Source organism: Epargyreus clarus, unplaced genomic scaffold (genome assembly GCF_041222505.1).
Source record: "Epargyreus clarus isolate Ecla_fem2 unplaced genomic scaffold, WU_Ecla_fem_2.2 ptg000012l, whole genome shotgun sequence".
In the NCBI taxonomy this organism is placed as follows: Eukaryota; Metazoa; Arthropoda; class Insecta; order Lepidoptera; family Hesperiidae; genus Epargyreus; species Epargyreus clarus.
Window position 1 is genome coordinate 9729175 of NW_027332220.1, and position 17239 is coordinate 9746413.

Consider the following 17239-nt stretch of genomic DNA (forward strand, 5'->3'; position numbering starts at 1 on the left):
AATTTTCCAATTTTGATAATTTATAAGCAAAATTGCATAGATTGATTATAAATAACGGAAATAAGACCAATCCTCGTAGGTCATATTAAGCCATTTAAAACATGAACAATGAATAAAAATATAGAAATGAATCGCGTCTATGGCGACGCGATTCATTTCTATATTTTTATTGTATGCAAATTATATGACTACACCTGCTCGTAACAACTTCAGAGCGGACTATTAGTTTGGCGCGGACTGTACATGAATAAACCTTTATTTCCAAACTTCATAACAGAGGTAACCAATAATTAATCTTAAAGACAAACCGACACTATATAACCACAACTTAGCTTTGAGCCAATTGTTCAATATTTCGATAATATACCTAATTTTCATTCAAGGCCACAGATTCGACAATCAATCCACGATCTACAACCCTAATTTGTTAATTAAAATCTAATTATAACAATTAGTAATTATAATTGAAAATAAGAGAGACACGATGTCTACCATTTTTATATGTAATTGAAGTAAAGATGAGCAAACAATCCACTTACGTTAAGTCATACAAGGTTATGGATGTCTCATACTAATTACAAATTGAACGAGAGCTCGACCTAAAGCTTGCGAGTAATGAGGAGCTAGTTAAAACGAGATATTGAAGTAAATATGAAAAACAGTTACGTTGCACGAAGCACCATGACTATTGTCGCAGCGTGCGCAGTTTTCTGTTTACGCTGTTGCCTTTGCAACTTATATCAACCTATTTCGGTACGACCAGCGATCGAGTTTCGCAGTTTGCGGAAGCCTCCGTAACCGCGGCGTCACCGTACAAAAGTGCGGTTTGGTGAGTTTTGAAATAAAACAGATATTTCGCGTCCGTGCACGAGGTCGGAAACAAAACGTTATGTGAAATTTCACTTTAAGCGTTAACCAAGCATAAAGAAGAAAGACCATACCAGGTAAAAAAAAATAAAGAACTAAAAATGAACCTATTGACAAGTTTTCATATTTTTATACTATTCTAACACTATGTAAGAGTTTTACATTATTTAAAGTACAAAAAGTTTTCTTATTATTGCTTAATCGACAAATATATATTCGGACAATTTTAACCTTTCACGCTACTATGATTACTTTTAAATTTTATATGTATCAGTTCTATAAGTAATATTATTATATTAGTACAATCTACATTTATTTGATATTGCTTATATTAATTTGTTAATCTTCACATTAAATTTCTAATTTCTTTCTTCCAGAATTAGGGATGGCGATCTAAGATCGGTTAATAGGCGAATCGATTTTAGGATCGAAAACATCCCATTAAGCTATTCCCAGATAACATAAAATAAATGTAAGGTGAAATTATATGATAAATCGATATACTTCTTCATCGATTGATTCTTGAGATTTACATTTAAATCGATATTTTTATAAATTTACCGCCATCCCTACTTAAAATAATGTTTAAAGATTCGGATATTAGTGAGGAGCTTATAATATAACACCAAAATCAAATGAGAACAAATTTACTACAATGAATATCTTTTACGAAATGGTTATTTTTAATACATGTCAAGTTGAGGTGTCAGTATTAAAATTGGCAGTGTTTAATTATCATGTTAATATTATTTTAAATTATTTCTATTTTTTTATACAGATAGCACACATATAATATTATTGTAACCTGGCCCAAACCTTTTTTGTGACAAAAGGACATAATACAAAGAATAAGCATGTTAGCTTGTGGTAGATATACAGATAGGGCATACGACACATGATGGGATCCCATCCGCTTTACTCAGAATAGTTGGTAGCATTGGCAGCCGGATGGACTCCTCGCATAGAGTTGTCGCGCGGCCTTCGAAGAGATATTTTAAACTGATTAAATTTAGATATTTGTAGTGTGTGTATTTTTAAAATTACCAATGTACCGCGAGGGCTTTTCAGACGATATTTCTCCCATAGAGCGTCGGTGCCGTAAGGTCCACGTTCATCCTCACCATCAATCACACATCGTGGAGCGCCAGTTTCAGGGAGTAGTACTACCCGCTGTGGCCAGAACCGATAGTGTCATACACATAAACCGAGTGTGGCTTCAGTCCGCTATTAATAATCAATCTGTTGTTCCTCATTAAAGATCGAAAATTGACTATGTCTAGTATAAAGTAATAATTAATCAAACGTCAATGTTTGGTAGACAAAACATTGGATAGATTGATTATTAACAACGGGCAATAAAGATTGTCTGTATCTTTGAAATTACTGGCTTACGGCGGATATAATGCACCGTGACGGATTTTCAGACGATATATTCCATATGATGCGTCGATGCCACACAATCTATACAAATTTTGCGAACTAAATCAAAACTTGACAATTATACGATGCAATTGCAAAATGTCTACCTTTACGCAAAACGTTGGTTAGATTGAGTTAGTACTCAATCATGTGAGTTTATAAGTATAAAGGATGTAGGGTTTAAACTTTGAAAAATTGACTTCGCGACGATATAGCGTAACGCACATGTATATTTATAGTCAATCCATACGCCCATTATTAATAATCAATCTATACCAATTTTATCAAATTCTTATCAAAGACCAAAAAGTGACAATGCCTAGACTAAAGTTTTTGTAAAATATCAACCTTTGGTAGGGAAAACAAGGGATAGATTGATTATTAATAACAAACCATATAAATTGTGTGCATGTTTAAACCGTACATGATGCACAAGGAGATCTGATGCACCAACGGATTTAATGCACTATGATGGACTTTTATAGACATTTTGTACATGGTGCATATAAAATACCACACACATTGAGGTGCGCCAGTTTCAAAGTGTAGGATTACCCGCTGTGTCCAGAACAGATAGTGTCCCGCACATATTTGGAGTGTGGCTTCAAGCCAGGCGGTAGCTCCACGTCGCGGAAGTAGCGGTGTCGCCGTGCGGACTTCGCGACAATATATCATAACGCACATGTACATTTGCTTGTAAGTATTGGATATACGCTCATTATTAATAATCAATCTATCCCAATTCTGCATAGCAATTCTTATCAAAGACGATTAGTGACTATGTCTAGTGTAAAGTTTTCGTCAAACGTCGACTGTTGGTAGGCAAAACATTGGTTAGGTTGAGTATTAATAAGAGCCATAGGGTTTGAACACTTTGAACCCTACTTACGGTATGATCATGTATTACTGGGCATGTACACTATCCACTGTGGCCGGTACTGATAGTGTCTCGCACATACGCGGGGTGTGGCTTCAAGCCAGGCGGTAGCGCCACGTCGCGGAAGTAGCGGTGTCGCCGAGCAGCCTTGGCGGCGATGCGGCGCGCTGGATCGTATACCAGCATCCGTTGCAGTAAGTCCATGCCGTCCTCGTCTAGGTTTTGCACCTGGAATGTTAGAATATTTTTTTAAAACGGTGGTAGAACGAGTAATATTTGAAGGTAGTAGAACCATTTATTATGGTTCTACTCCGGCGGCACCACCTATTTCTACTTAATAACAGCAGTGTTAGGCGCTGCTGTGTTCCGTTTTGAAGGGTGTGGTAAGGGAGACAGACTTTTCTGAGGCTTTCTAGCTTAGTCCTCAGGGGTAGCGGCGTATCTGTGGCCGACCGCAGGTCTAATATCTAATCCTATCTAGGGTTGATTACAAATGTCCATGGGCGGCAGTAGCCACTTACCATCTCACTTACCATCATGCAGTCCACCTGCTGCATGCTCGTCTGCTACTCCTATATTATATAAAAAACAAAAAAAGTATGGTTCGAAAGGGTCAGTGCCACCGCATCTATTTTTAGACAGACGTAATTTGGTGTTTCTGTAAGATGGTAATCATCTTAGCGCTCAAGATTGGCACTGAAAATGCATAAAAGAACACAAGAATGCAACTGTGATCGGCTTTAGCTAAAACTTCTGTTTCGTATGGAATTGGTTACAGCTGTCCATTAATTGTAGTGGCCTTACTATCAGGATGTCTTGCTTATTTCCCAAATATTATAAAAAAAAAATACTTTTTTACAAGTGTTCTTTAAAAGTACTTATATAATATATCTCAATGCAATCCTCAAGTTCTCATTATCTGAAAATTCCATATCATATTCTACATAGGTTTCTAATAAACTTTTAAAAATTAAAAATATAGTGTAGAATAAAACAATACAAAATATTATCAAAATGTACTTACATGGTTGTGAAGGTTGAATGTGTTCCAATTGGGGAATGTGGGTTTGTAGTCCGGCAGGTCTGACACACCAGGCCAGATCTGCTCCGTTGGAGTCCTCAACATTCTGAAAAATTACAATATCTTTTTTAATTTTTTTATATTCTTAATGAGGTGCAAGTTCTCATTGAAATAAGAAATATAACAGGTCAGGTGTAAAAAAGTCTATTATAAAACAAGTGATTTAATTTGAATAAGAAAATGTGTGGTTGGAAGTAGCTTCAGTACACAAAAGTGACGTTTTTTATGAAAGTTATGTGTTATGGAGTTTCTTTCACGGTTTTCTATGAAGAAACAGCTTACTAAATGATAGTAGGTTAAATTTACATACAAAAAAATGTTTGTAACTAATATACCTTCCATAACATATTTTCAATTGTATTTTTTATTTCTAGGTAACTTGTTATAAAATACAATAAGTAGTATATAGTGTGTTTTTTTACCTAAAGATCCTGAACAGCTGATCAATCTCGGAGTCTCCTTGGAAAAGTGGTTTCTTGGACGACATTTCTGAGAAGATGCAGCCTACAGACCACATGTCGATGGGGCACGAATATCTGGAAATATGTAATATACTGTTGAAATAAACTTAATATCAAATCTATACTAACCCAAAGTAAAATATTTATAAAGCCAAGCAATAAAAATATTTGACTCCATAATGTACTTCTTTTTGAGACCAATAATTAATTATTGACACTTTTTGGTTTGTATGAAAACAAAAATAAGAGTTTATGTCATATGGATGCATATGACTTCAGAATGTTATGCTTCTTTTAAAGTTTAGTATAAAGACATTATCACATTTTATCATTAATTCTGGAGTATTTGTAAACTGACCTTTGAGTTCCAAGGAGTACTTCTGGGGCTCTGTACCAGAGGGTAACAACTTCGTGAGTGTAAACCCGAACGGGAACACCAAACGCTCGACCCAAACCGAAATCTGCCACCTGCAATATGATAATCACAAAATAGGTATAGTCTGCGCGAAACTGCTGAAGTTGTTGTGAACAGGTGTAGTTATACAATTTGCTATGGCGACGCGATTCATTTCTATATTCAGAGCGGACTAGCAGTTTTACGCGGACTCACCCTCAACAATTATTGCAACAAAACATAATCATAATCATAATCATTTATTCATTTGTCAGTAAGGATTACAATATTGGATGTTTGCACTTTGGGAACAACGCTTACTGTACCAATTATTGGCGTACAAATGATAACAAAATTTCTAATCTAATTAAAATTACAACAATTATTACAAGTTTATGTCAAATTATTACAAACACCACAATTACAAACACTTACAAATATTGATAACAATGAAAATTAATTTAAATTTAAACATTTTGCGCTATTTAGTAAATCAGATATATATGTTACGTGTATTACTTGTCATTAAGATATTCATTAACTGTGTAGAAACATTTCTCTACAAGGTACATATGTTCGAAACTTTTGTTTAAATACGAAAGTATCTGACAATGTTCGTATTTCTAACGGAATTTTATTGAATACATTCGCGACCATTCCGAAAACACTTTTTCTGAGTAAGCGAGTGTTGCATCTATACTAGTAAGTTTATGTGCATGGCATGCTCGAGTTTTAAATGTAAACATTTGACTGTTTGCCTTAACAGATATTGCACATTCTAGTATATAGAGGGCTGGTAAGGTTAATATATTTAATCTCTTGAAATGTGGCCTACAAGAGTCAGTTTGTCTAATATTACACATTGCTCGTAAGCATCTTTTTTGGGCTCGGAATGCGAGGTCTCTGTCTGTGGAGTTTCCCCAAAATATTATAACATGTGGAAAAGTTTTACAATTATTTATAAAAATGCTTTTTAAAAACTCGACTACACTAAAAAGGCCCAGAATATTTTTTCTAACATCTATCTAAGGACACTTGGGTATTTGAAATGAATGTAATGACAACTGACAACTTAACTGTCAAAATATATCCAATCATTTGTTAGATCCGAGGGTATAAAGATAGACAAACATACAAGATACACACGAAAAACAACCCTTCCTTGGCAGCCGGGTAAAAAGACAATTTCACTATTCTTTCCATTTAGTCCTTTTGCAATCCGATCAGAAGGCCAAAATCTGCAAACTTTAATACTTGGTCAATTGTAGGCTTTTTTTATTACCTTAATAATTCCAGTTTTGTCAATGAGCAGGTTCTGTGGCTTTAGATCCCTGTGGAGGATGCGGCGCTGATGGCAGTACAGGATGGCACTGTTTATCTGGTATAAGTAGCTTTTGACCATCGCTGGGTCCATGAACTGAAATAGTACATGTATGAATATACATATATTAATTTTCTAGATATAGTGTAAACAGTAACAGTATGTTTTATGCAAATTAAAACCCATTAATGTTCACATTTGTAAGTGGTTTGAATACGTCAAACAAGGTTTGCCCATTAATATCTATAATATCTTCCAGCAACGAATTTACATGAAGCTAGTATTGTGGCGTACACTGTCAGTTGTAGAGATGACTGTCCTGACCACTGGGACATAAAAAACAAAGCAGCTAGCGAAATCCAGCAAATTCGTTTTTCATGGTCAATGTCATGATATATACAGCATAGTTTGACCAAGGAGGTGTCACTGTAACATCCATTTCTACTGCATTTAGCATATGTTGCGGCGCATCTGTGGCCGACCTCAAGTATAAATATCTAATCCTATGTGGGGTTGATTACAGATGTCCATTGCCGCCAGTAGCCACTTACCATTATGAGGACTGCATATTCGTCTGCTACTCCTATATTGTAAAAAAAAAAAGGTTTAAATATACATACTTTACCAGATCCAAGTGAGTCCATGTACTTCTTCAGGTCCATGGAGAGGAATTCAAATATGAGATACAGCCTGGATTCCTCCATCAGCACATCTTCTAGTTTAACTATGTTCGGGTGGTTTAACTCCTTCAGTAGAGATATCTCCCTGGAAACAAACATAACAATGTTTTTTAGAATTACGATTTTTCAAAGTAATGTTGAAATCATCGATGAATAAAAAGGTTTGCTTAGAACAAGAGACTTCACATACATAAGGTCGATCTTGGCTAGTTAAGTGGACCGTAGCTTTCTTAGAGAGAGGTCTTAGAGACCCTCTCAGTATGAGGGTAGATTCCGCCCAGTAGTCACACACTAATAGGTTGCTAACAACACTTATATAGCACCACAGGATATCCTAAATATCATGGCCCGATAATTTTCTTATATAAAACTGAACCAGCAAATAAGCATGCAGTCCATATGAGGTAAGAGGTCACAGTCACCCATGGACATCTGTGACCAACATGTAGAAGGGGTCATACCTGATGTTGATCACAGATATATTGACACTCCTGAGGATTTAGATGTTCTGCAATCCCAAACCTTTATATTAATTGTGATTGACTTAGGATTTAACCCAGATGCCTATTTCTTAAAGGCAACATGATTGTTGTGAGTTGTGATATTAAGGTCAAAACTTAAGTGACAGTCTAATGGTGTAAACTATAGCCATGATACTTATAAAGGCTGTAAATTTAGGGTTTTCTTAAAGGAAAACTCAACTCATACTAAAGGTGGGATAACAATAATGTAATCAAAGCGGAGTCGCCTTTGCACTGATCCACTGAGCTGCCAAATCTTATTCTTATAGGCTGTTGCTTCAGACCACCAGAACAGGTAAAAAGATAAAATGTATTCAAACATTGTAATTGTTGACAACTTGGTTTAGGTTATGACTTAATGTTGTGAAATTTGTGTCTAACTTGAAGAGATTTAGGGAAGTTTAAAGTTAACTCGATACAAATAGGAAGAATTTTACCTTATAGCTGTGGATGGGATGCCTTCATCTTCAGACTCCAAACGAATTTTCTTCATAGCCACAAACTGGCCGGTCAACTTATTTTTACCTTTATACACCACACCGTAAGTACCTTCACCAATCTTTTCGATTTTTAAAAAATCATCCATTTTGTAGTGCGGAATTTTGTCGGATTTACAACAAACCGTTGTTGTTAGTGCCGCGATGTTCCGTTACGCCGCGTGCTTATATCTCGTTACAAATAACACATGCCTTTCATAAACAGTGAATAGTATTGCCGCGAAAGTGTTTGCAAATTTTCGGACAAACACAACGTTAAAATTGATGCAATATCAATAATTGCGAGATAGCTCAACGTTCTCCGTACAGCTTACAAAACGAAGTTTTTAAATTTTTCGAACGAACGCGTCTCGCATTGCCATCGTAGGATTTTGACAGTTGACGGGTTTTATGTACTCTATGGTTTTATATCTATAGCAATATTATTTTATACATTAAATTGTTTTGCATTTATATTTTATAACAACTATGCACTTAACCGTGTACAAAGTCATGATTTAAGTTTTGTTTACGTTGCGTTTATAAATTAATTTAATAATAATCTTTGCTAACTCATAAAAGTTTTATTAGATTTATAAGGAGTTGTTTCCTTTTTCAATGGTCAAAACCGTGCACTGTCCTCTAAATTGGGGATTGGAAAAAAATAGAAACAGAAGGATAGAAAAAAGCGCGTTCCAAAAATATTATGAGTGGCCATGTGGCGCCATCTATTATCCAATAGGGGAAAGTAGGATGGCTCCCTTACAAAATATTACTATAGAAATTTGGTCAAAATTTAAACAAGTAAAAGGAATGTACATAGTTATTTTGAGACTAATACTTATGCAGCGAATATTATATACCCATTCATCTCTTATTCCAGGCTCTGCTTTTCTGACCCAAATCCACTGAACTAAAGAAATCATAATTATAGTGTAATCTCAAAAAGACGTCGAAATTGAACTTGTACGTTGTAATTTCTTTAATACAAAAGAGATAGCCATTCGTCTGAAAAGATATATATAAAGATAAAAACTATTTATTACGAATTAACAATAAGAGCAGTGACAGTCTATTCGATAAAAGGCTAGTCTAGGGTCCGAGGTTCGAATCCGACGCATGTTTTTTTTTAAATTATTTACTAATGTTCTCAAAAGTGTATTCTACGTTTACCAATTTTCATTTGGCTAGTGAAGTGGATTATGGCCTAAACCTCTCACTCTAAAAGGATATCCGTTCCCAGCTGTGTTGAATTGACAACAATACGATTTAAGGAAAAATGAATAAAAATATGAATAGATATACCTATACCAAATTCCTAACATTTTACATAAGCTGAACAAATAATTATAAAAGATTTAGCTATAAAATTTCGTTTTTAGAATTTTGATCATTTAAGAACCACAAATTTTATATCCATGTTATTCGAGGATTATCGGTCTATGTCATAAATATATTTTAAGTTTAATTGGGTTACGATGGTTATCAAAATTTCTTTTAACGATTCATTTGATAACTGTATCATGTAAACTTTCTCTTAAATGTCACGTTTCATTGATTGGACACATGATCTGACCTTTATCACTCTGATAATCAGATTTTAGATAGATATCACACATGGGTGTACTATATAAAATATATAAAAAGTATGTGATGATACTTTATTATTAGTTGTGGTGTCCATGTTGGTGTGAGTGAAAATGGTGGGAAAGTGGCTGGTGGTGTTGCCACTTTTTGTAGATTTGAATAAAGTAAGTAATTAGTTATTAAGTTCGTTATATGTATTTATGTCCTTTTAAATCAGAGCACAGCAGCGCTCTACCCTGCACTTTTACGGCAAAAATAGATGTGTCGGTGGTGCCATCGGAGTCTAATCGCGACTCTATAACCTAATAACTTTAGTATTATTACCGAAATAATTAAAATTAAACGAACGCTTTAGGTGAATCGCTTGCGGTTGCGCTTGAATCAGAATGCAGAAGAACAAGCGAAACAAGTCTTATTTTTAACTAGTTTAAAGATGGTGAGTTTGCAATATTATAATGTCTGAATGTCTATCTGTAGCACTATCTCAAGATGGTAGAACCCTTTGTAACTCGATTCCGGAGGCACCACTAATTCTGCCTAATAGGCGCTGTCATGCTCCGCTTTGGAGATATAGGTACTAATCCAAACTGAGTAGATACTAAATTGGAATAACTTTGAAGGTGTTAGAACCCTATGTGGTTTGACTCCAGCGGTACCACCGCCACACCTATTTTTACCTAATAACAGCAGTGTTAGACGTTTCTGTGTTCCGTTTTAAATAGAGTGGTAAGGCGTTCCAGCTTAGTCCTTAGGGGTAGCGGCGCATCTGTGTCCGACCTCAGGTAGGAATATCTAATCCTATCTGGGGTTGATTACAGATGTCCATGGGCGGCAGTAGCCACTTACCATCAGGTGGACGGCATGCTCGTCTGCTACTCTTATATTATAAAAAAAAAACTTAGTACTCAGGGGTAGCAACGGATCTGTGGCCAGAGCCAGGTAAGAATTTCATCTTATTTGGAGTTGATTACAGATGTTCATGAGCGGCACTAGCCACTTACCACCAGGTGAACTGCTCGCTTGCTACTTCAGTATCAAAAACTCGAGTTCTCCCTTAAAGCCACATTTATTTCAGGTGATATTACAACCAATCACAGAAGAAAGCAATGTACGGAGGGTACGTCAGCTGGATTTAGAAAACTGCTGTCCGTGTCCTGATGATACTGGGTCAGCTCGCAATGGGCTGGATACTTCCCTATCTGGAGTGGACTGTCCTTGCCAACCCCGTGCAAGTGACGCTGAGGCCTCCGCGTCCATTCTTCTACCAGCGCTGAAAGCCATCCAACCTTTCGTAAGGTAATATTTTTTTCTAAAATTAATTTATACTTACAAATACTTTTAAATAAAATTTAAGTCGGTGATTAAGGGACAGCTGCAATTTTTTATAAGAGGAGACGATATTTAAGTCCCAGAAAGTGTACCATTTGTTTTTGAGTTGACCATTCTCACTGCATATGGAATCTTCATGTGAAGGGTAAAAGACTAAAGTTATTAATAATTTATTTATTATCAGAATTAGAACACAACTTTATCTATAACTTCGTTAAATATCGATATCTTAAAATATGCCGTGGCTTATAAGATGTATCAGCACCGTGAAATGTTTATAAATGTTTTTCTTTTATTTTATAATAGTTCTAATACATTTCAGACAAGCGGACCAAAAAAGCGAACCAAAACCGCTGCTTCAACCTGAGGTGGGCCTTGCATCGTCGGTTTTAGAAACATTACGACAGGCTACGGATGAAGAATACCAAGAAGCTCTAGCAAGGGATGCTGCACGGAGCGCTGTGCAATTAATTGAATCAGATCTATCTTCAATAGGTGATGCATTAACTGAAACACCTAAGAACGTAGTCAGAATCTTTTTGAACCCAAAAGATGATATGGACGACAACTTACCGGAGCCGTCACATATTCAAGAGACTCGCTGCATTCATTCACCGCTCGAGAGTAAGCATACCATCGGACAGTTAAAATTGAGACGGCCAGCACCAATTATTGAAGTTTTTAATACACCACGTAAGCCAAACAGAAAGCTGAAACATAAGAAGCTTTTCCATAGAAACCAGTATGAGATGGACAGTGGTGTTGGAGCCAGTAATGTCCAGGAACGAGTCATATCTCCAAATACTGATGGTAACTTGCAGGACCTTCGATTGAAATCAAACCCAACATTAATAAATTTGTTTGCAAAGAATAACGCAGATAATTGTGATGATTTTCAAAGAGATGCAGCAAAGGATTTGGATGAAAAAATCACCACTTTAAAACAAAAAGTTCAGTCTAGGCCAAATTTTAAATTAAGAGACTTAATTGATAATTTAGACGCAAATTCTGATAAAGAAAAGCCGAAATTCCCGGTGATCGACCTTAAGAAATATTTTGCAACTTCTACTAGGCTTCCTCCGTTAAGTAAGCGCTTGGAAAAACCTGTATTCAGGACTAATAAACCTTTACAGCTGAAAGATTTTCTGAAATTGAAAGATGTCGAACTTATTCCACGAAAAGAACGTACGAATAATAAACCGAATGAAGAAAAACCTTTATTAAGTAGTTTTAATTTAAAATCACGGAGCTCTTCAAATTATGATGCTAATAATAACGAAAAATACAATAATTGTGAAGATGAAGATACAAATACTGCACCAAGTATGAATCGAGATAAAATGACTATTGGTTCTGAAACAATAGATTTGGGAAAAAGTGAAACAATCTCGAAACCTGATTTTACTCTAGATAATGATAAATCCTTGGACAATAGTAATAATATTATGATCCAGGAACCAAATCTGGACGAATGTTTGGATTCAGTAAATGATAACATGAAATCGATTTCTTCAAACCCCATAGATGTTGGAGATCAAGAAAATAATGATGAGTGTGATGCTGAAATTAGCGATGACCCAAATATTGCATTAGCTAATGATAAAGCTAATAAGGAAAATCCAAAAGAGAGTGTAAATAATGATGGACTGGAAAAAGAAAAGACACAGATACTTGAAAGTAATGACGATATATCTAACGATGAGTCTATTAGTAATATGTATCAAGTAGAATTGCTTGAAGATCTAAATTATCCTGTTGAATTTGATAAAAGTTCAATGATTCCAGAATTGGACGTGGAAGATACTAATAAGAAAACAAGTAATGAAATTAAAACAAATCAAAATGCAGTAAACGATCCTATCGCCGAGACCAGTGATAATGATTTGCAAGTTATGGAACAAAGTGACGAACAACTTCCTATGTCTCAGGTATTTTTCAAAAATACACCTGTCGAGTGTATTTCCTATGATCCGTCCACTGATTATTCGAATCCTGTGGTTGACGTAGATGAAGAAAATTTATTAGCAGACAGAGATAATGTTGAAGATTATCTTAATACAGATCTACAAGAAGATCGACAGGTACAAAGCCCAAATAAAAAGAAACATAAAAAAATTAACACCATTAAACAAAAGTCTTCACAGGTGGACAATATGAAAGATGATACAAAACATGTAAGCTTTAAGGATTTACAAGACATGTCTAATTCGCTACTGAATTTATCTGAACGTAGATTAAGTGACAAAAATTCAAAAACTTTAGAATTTAATGATGAAAATTTAAAGGAACTAAATGATGACAGTTTTGATAATACAGAACTATCTATACAGAATTCATCATTAGAAGACTCTAAAGAAATTGAAACAGACGATGCAGGTGATGACAAAATCAGCTTGAATGGAAAAACTGGGGAAACAAGTCAAGATTCTGATGACAACTCTTGTAAGACTACAATAGTTGGCAATAAAAGTAATGACTTAATTGAAGCGGAGAATAAAAAGATGGCAAATCATTTAGATACTGCAAATAGTGAACTAAGTAATGAAGATAGTAAACCTAATCTAAAAATGTCGTCTATCCCAGACATTACTGATATTTTACAAGGCAATAAACAGTCGAATATTCTTGACAATCTTAAATCAAAGTTGGAAAATCTGTTCAGAACACCTGAAAAAGCATCTAACAGTGACGTTGTCGCTAGTCCAGAAGATAATGTGAATGAAAGTTCCAATATGAAACCTATTATAGCAAACTTTGATGATTCAGACCAATTACAACGAACGCCAGAGACACTTCGTAAGACTTTATTACCTAATATACCTGGATTAAGCCTAGGATCATATAAAAATAAATTAGCAGTACCAAAATCTTTGGATAGAACAATAAACTTAGATCCAGCTTCAAATAGCCGTATTAGCTTACTGAGTACACCATCTGTACGTAAAGATAATCAGAGAGAGTTTAAAGCAGTACAGTATAAGGAACCACAGATGTTGAGAAGTCCTTTGGAAAATATAGATACACTTGGATCATTATTGAAAAGTAATACAAATAATTTGTGGAACTCTCCGTTAGAAATACCGAGACCTTTTGAGGATTCATGGGACCCTAGTTCAGCGTTAACTGATCTTTCTGACAGACTTCGAAGTCACACTGATAATGCTATACAGAACGTAAAAGAAACTTTGGAATCAAGACTTAGGGAATCTCAAACTGTTGGTTTTAGCAGGCCTTCCGATACATTCGATACCAATGATATATTGGAAAGTATTTCTAACAGACGTGATGAGTTCAATGAAAAATTACAAGCAATACATTCAGATATTAATGACAGATTTAGTACATTTCAACAGAGCATTCTGGATCAGTTCAGTCAAAGACCGGGTATTAACTCTCAATTTGAAGACGATGTAAGTATGCCAGGATTGAGATCAAGCCATGTTCCTTTAAAAACACCATCACCCCTTTCTGAAACATCAAAATTACGAACTGTTCCTAATACACAAAATCTGAAAAGTTTACCTAAAGGTGTTTTAGATAAAAGCGAGAGTACAGGGAGATTGAAATCATCTAAAATTCCTAAAGTATCAAGTGTATCACGGTTTCAAAATTCTGATGAAATAACACCAAACTTGAACAAACACCTCGAGAATCTTCGAAGTGGGATAATGTTTGATAAACTTAGCATTCCACGTACTCTACAGAAATTACCTGTAATACCAAATTCCGATAGAAAGGTTTCCCTTCAAAAACCAGTAATATCATTTGCCACTACAGCAAGACCATCTCTTATACCTACCCCAAAAACTTTGAAAAATGCGATTCATTCCGTACCAAAACTAAACACTGACGCATCGAATGCCAGACAATCAAAAATCCCAGTTTTAACAGACCCAAAACTAACAAAGAACAAGTTTACATTAAAACCTGAGCGTATAAATAAGTTGGGCGAACAACTAAATAGCTCAAATCGTCAATCATTGCCCACAAGAGTCCATCAATCTCAAAGAATAATGAATACAGGTAAAGAAGAGACAATTTCATCTGAAGAAGATTCTACAAAGTCCCACATAAACAAGCTAAGAAAGGCGATTTTACAAAGAAATCCAGATTTGAAAGCTAAAAGTGCTTTAAAAATTCCTCCAAATCATTGGCATATACCTAAGAGTGAACGAAAAGGCGATGATGAAAGAATAAGAACTGATATCTTACCAAAACACAAAGATGATGAAAATAGACCTTCGTACATAGACACTAGACATTCGGCTACACAAAATGTTGAAGATTTAAGACTAGTGGAGCCATTAAGGGAGAATGTGCCGTATAAATGTAAATTAATGTGTTATAAGGATTCATGACAAACTGAATGGAAATCTCTACAATTTTTATCTGGATATATATTATTTTTTATTATATTATAGGAGTAGCAGACGAGCGTGCAGTCCACCTGATGGTAAGTGGCTACTGTCGCCCATGGACATCTGTAATCAACCCCAGATAAGATTAGATATTCTTACCTGAGGTCGGCCACAGATGTGCAGATACTCTTGAGGAATAAGCTGGAACGCCTCGGAAAAGTATCTCTTCCTTGCTACACCCTTCAAACCAGAACACAACAGCTTAACACTGCTGTTATTAGGCAGAAATAGGTGTGGCGGTGGTGCCACCAGACTTGAACCACAAGGGGTTCTACCTTCAAATAATAAAGCTGTAATTATTATACTAATTATACGTCGTAATAAATCAAGTGATATTCTAGTTTAAGTAATGTTCATCTTAGGATAAGTATTAATATAAAAAATGTAAATAAATATTATTAAATTAAATACTTATTTATTAGTTTTACTTATTACATACCTACTCGCAACACCTTACTTTTAAATATAACCGAACTGTAACCGAACGAATTAAACTGAGCAGAACTTTGTTATATTTTTAGGGTTCCGTACCCAAAGAGTAAAAACGGAACCCTATTACTAAGACTTGGCTGTCTGTCCGTCTGTGCGTCTGTCACAGGGCTATATCTCCGGAACCTTAATAGATAGATACATGATTTTTTACAGGGGATGCATAACGATGGCTGCTATAACAACAAATACTAAAAATAAAATAAAGTTTAATATTCAAGGGGGTCTCCATACAACAAACCGGTATTTTTCGGCATTTTTCGGTGTAACTGTTAAACCGTGCTAGGAAGACTGTTGAAATAACTGGTATTATAATAAATATAAATAAAAACCATAAAACATTATTTTAATATAGTTATTTTAAATTTATTATACATTGTTTACATATCATTCATCATCACCCCAATGCCATCTTTTTTGTGTCATATAACTAAGTATTGTTGAAAATAATAGAATGAATAAAAAAAAAATAATAAAAAAATGAAAGGTGGTACGGAAGCCTCCATGTGCGAGTTCGACTCTTACTTGGCGAATTATTTATTTCAACTATTGCAAAGTTTGCGTTATTTAAAACCCTTTTTGTTACTCTGCGTTTCGACACAAATAGTTTAATTTCATATGATAGGGTTGCAAAAGGATAACCATAAAAATATAATTATTATTGAAATCTAGCAAAACTTGAGGACAAGTATAGTCCGTGCCAAACTGGTAGTCCGCTCTGAAGTTGTTGTTACCTACTGTTAATTATACAATTTGCTATGACGACGCGACTCATTTCTATATTAAGAGCAGTTTTAAGTTGCCCAAAATTCGCTTTATGACATCATCAATTTTCTTCACATCTGTATAAATGTACAGTGTATAATGTTGGAATAAGTACTTATTTTATATTTATTTTGGAATATTAATAATTGTAAATAATGTATCTCTAATCATTGATAATTTATTTCAATTAAAAGTCACATTGCTCTGTCTGTCTATAATTACTATCAGCTGTTACCCGCGACTTTGTACGTATGGACTTGGTACAACATAATGTAATAAAAAATCAACCCCTTTTTAGGTTAATCCTATACATCACGCGACCATCTTGTTCTTTAGGGCCTGCAACGAAGTCCCTGTATTTCAGGGACCAGAATAGGGCTATAGTATCCTCTACCTTTTGTAATAGGCGACTTAAAGGGGACATCAGGGGGCGGCGTTAAGAGTGAGAGCTCGAAATGCCAGGTCAGCGACCCCAGGAAGGACGGTGGTAAGTGTGTCGAGAGCCATGCTCATCTGGGCGGGGCCCGATTGGGCAACGCGCTAAGAGTGTTCCT

The 17239-nt window shown here is 35.2% G+C and overlaps 2 protein-coding genes across 3 annotated transcripts; one reads left to right on the forward strand and one right to left on the reverse strand.

Moving 5' to 3' along the window:
- Window positions 1-1527: 1527 nt before the first annotated feature.
- On the reverse strand, window positions 1528-8495 carry Cdk1 (Cyclin-dependent kinase 1). 2 transcript variants are annotated; one of them, XM_073078500.1, is made up of 8 exons: window positions 8059-8495; window positions 7041-7185; window positions 6382-6516; window positions 5064-5173; window positions 4667-4780; window positions 4188-4290; window positions 3176-3391; window positions 1528-1846 (listed from the first exon to the last, which is right to left on the reverse strand). In XM_073078500.1, exons 1-7 carry the CDS (start codon window positions 8205-8207, stop codon window positions 3206-3208), a joined length of 942 nt encoding a protein of 313 aa, XP_072934601.1. In that variant the 5' UTR covers window positions 8208-8495; the 3' UTR covers window positions 1528-1846; window positions 3176-3205. The 2 variants fall into 2 exon arrangements, with proteins under 2 accessions (XP_072934601.1, XP_072934600.1); XM_073078499.1 differs by having other exon boundaries at window positions 1528-3391.
- Window positions 8496-9797: 1302 nt separating this feature from the next.
- On the forward strand, window positions 9798-15371 carry LOC140746499 (uncharacterized). The gene is made up of 4 exons (XM_073078653.1): window positions 9798-9848; window positions 10040-10120; window positions 10760-10980; window positions 11336-15371. Exons 1-4 carry the CDS (start codon window positions 9798-9800, stop codon window positions 15369-15371), a joined length of 4389 nt encoding a protein of 1462 aa, XP_072934754.1.
- Window positions 15372-17239: the final 1868 nt, after the last annotated feature.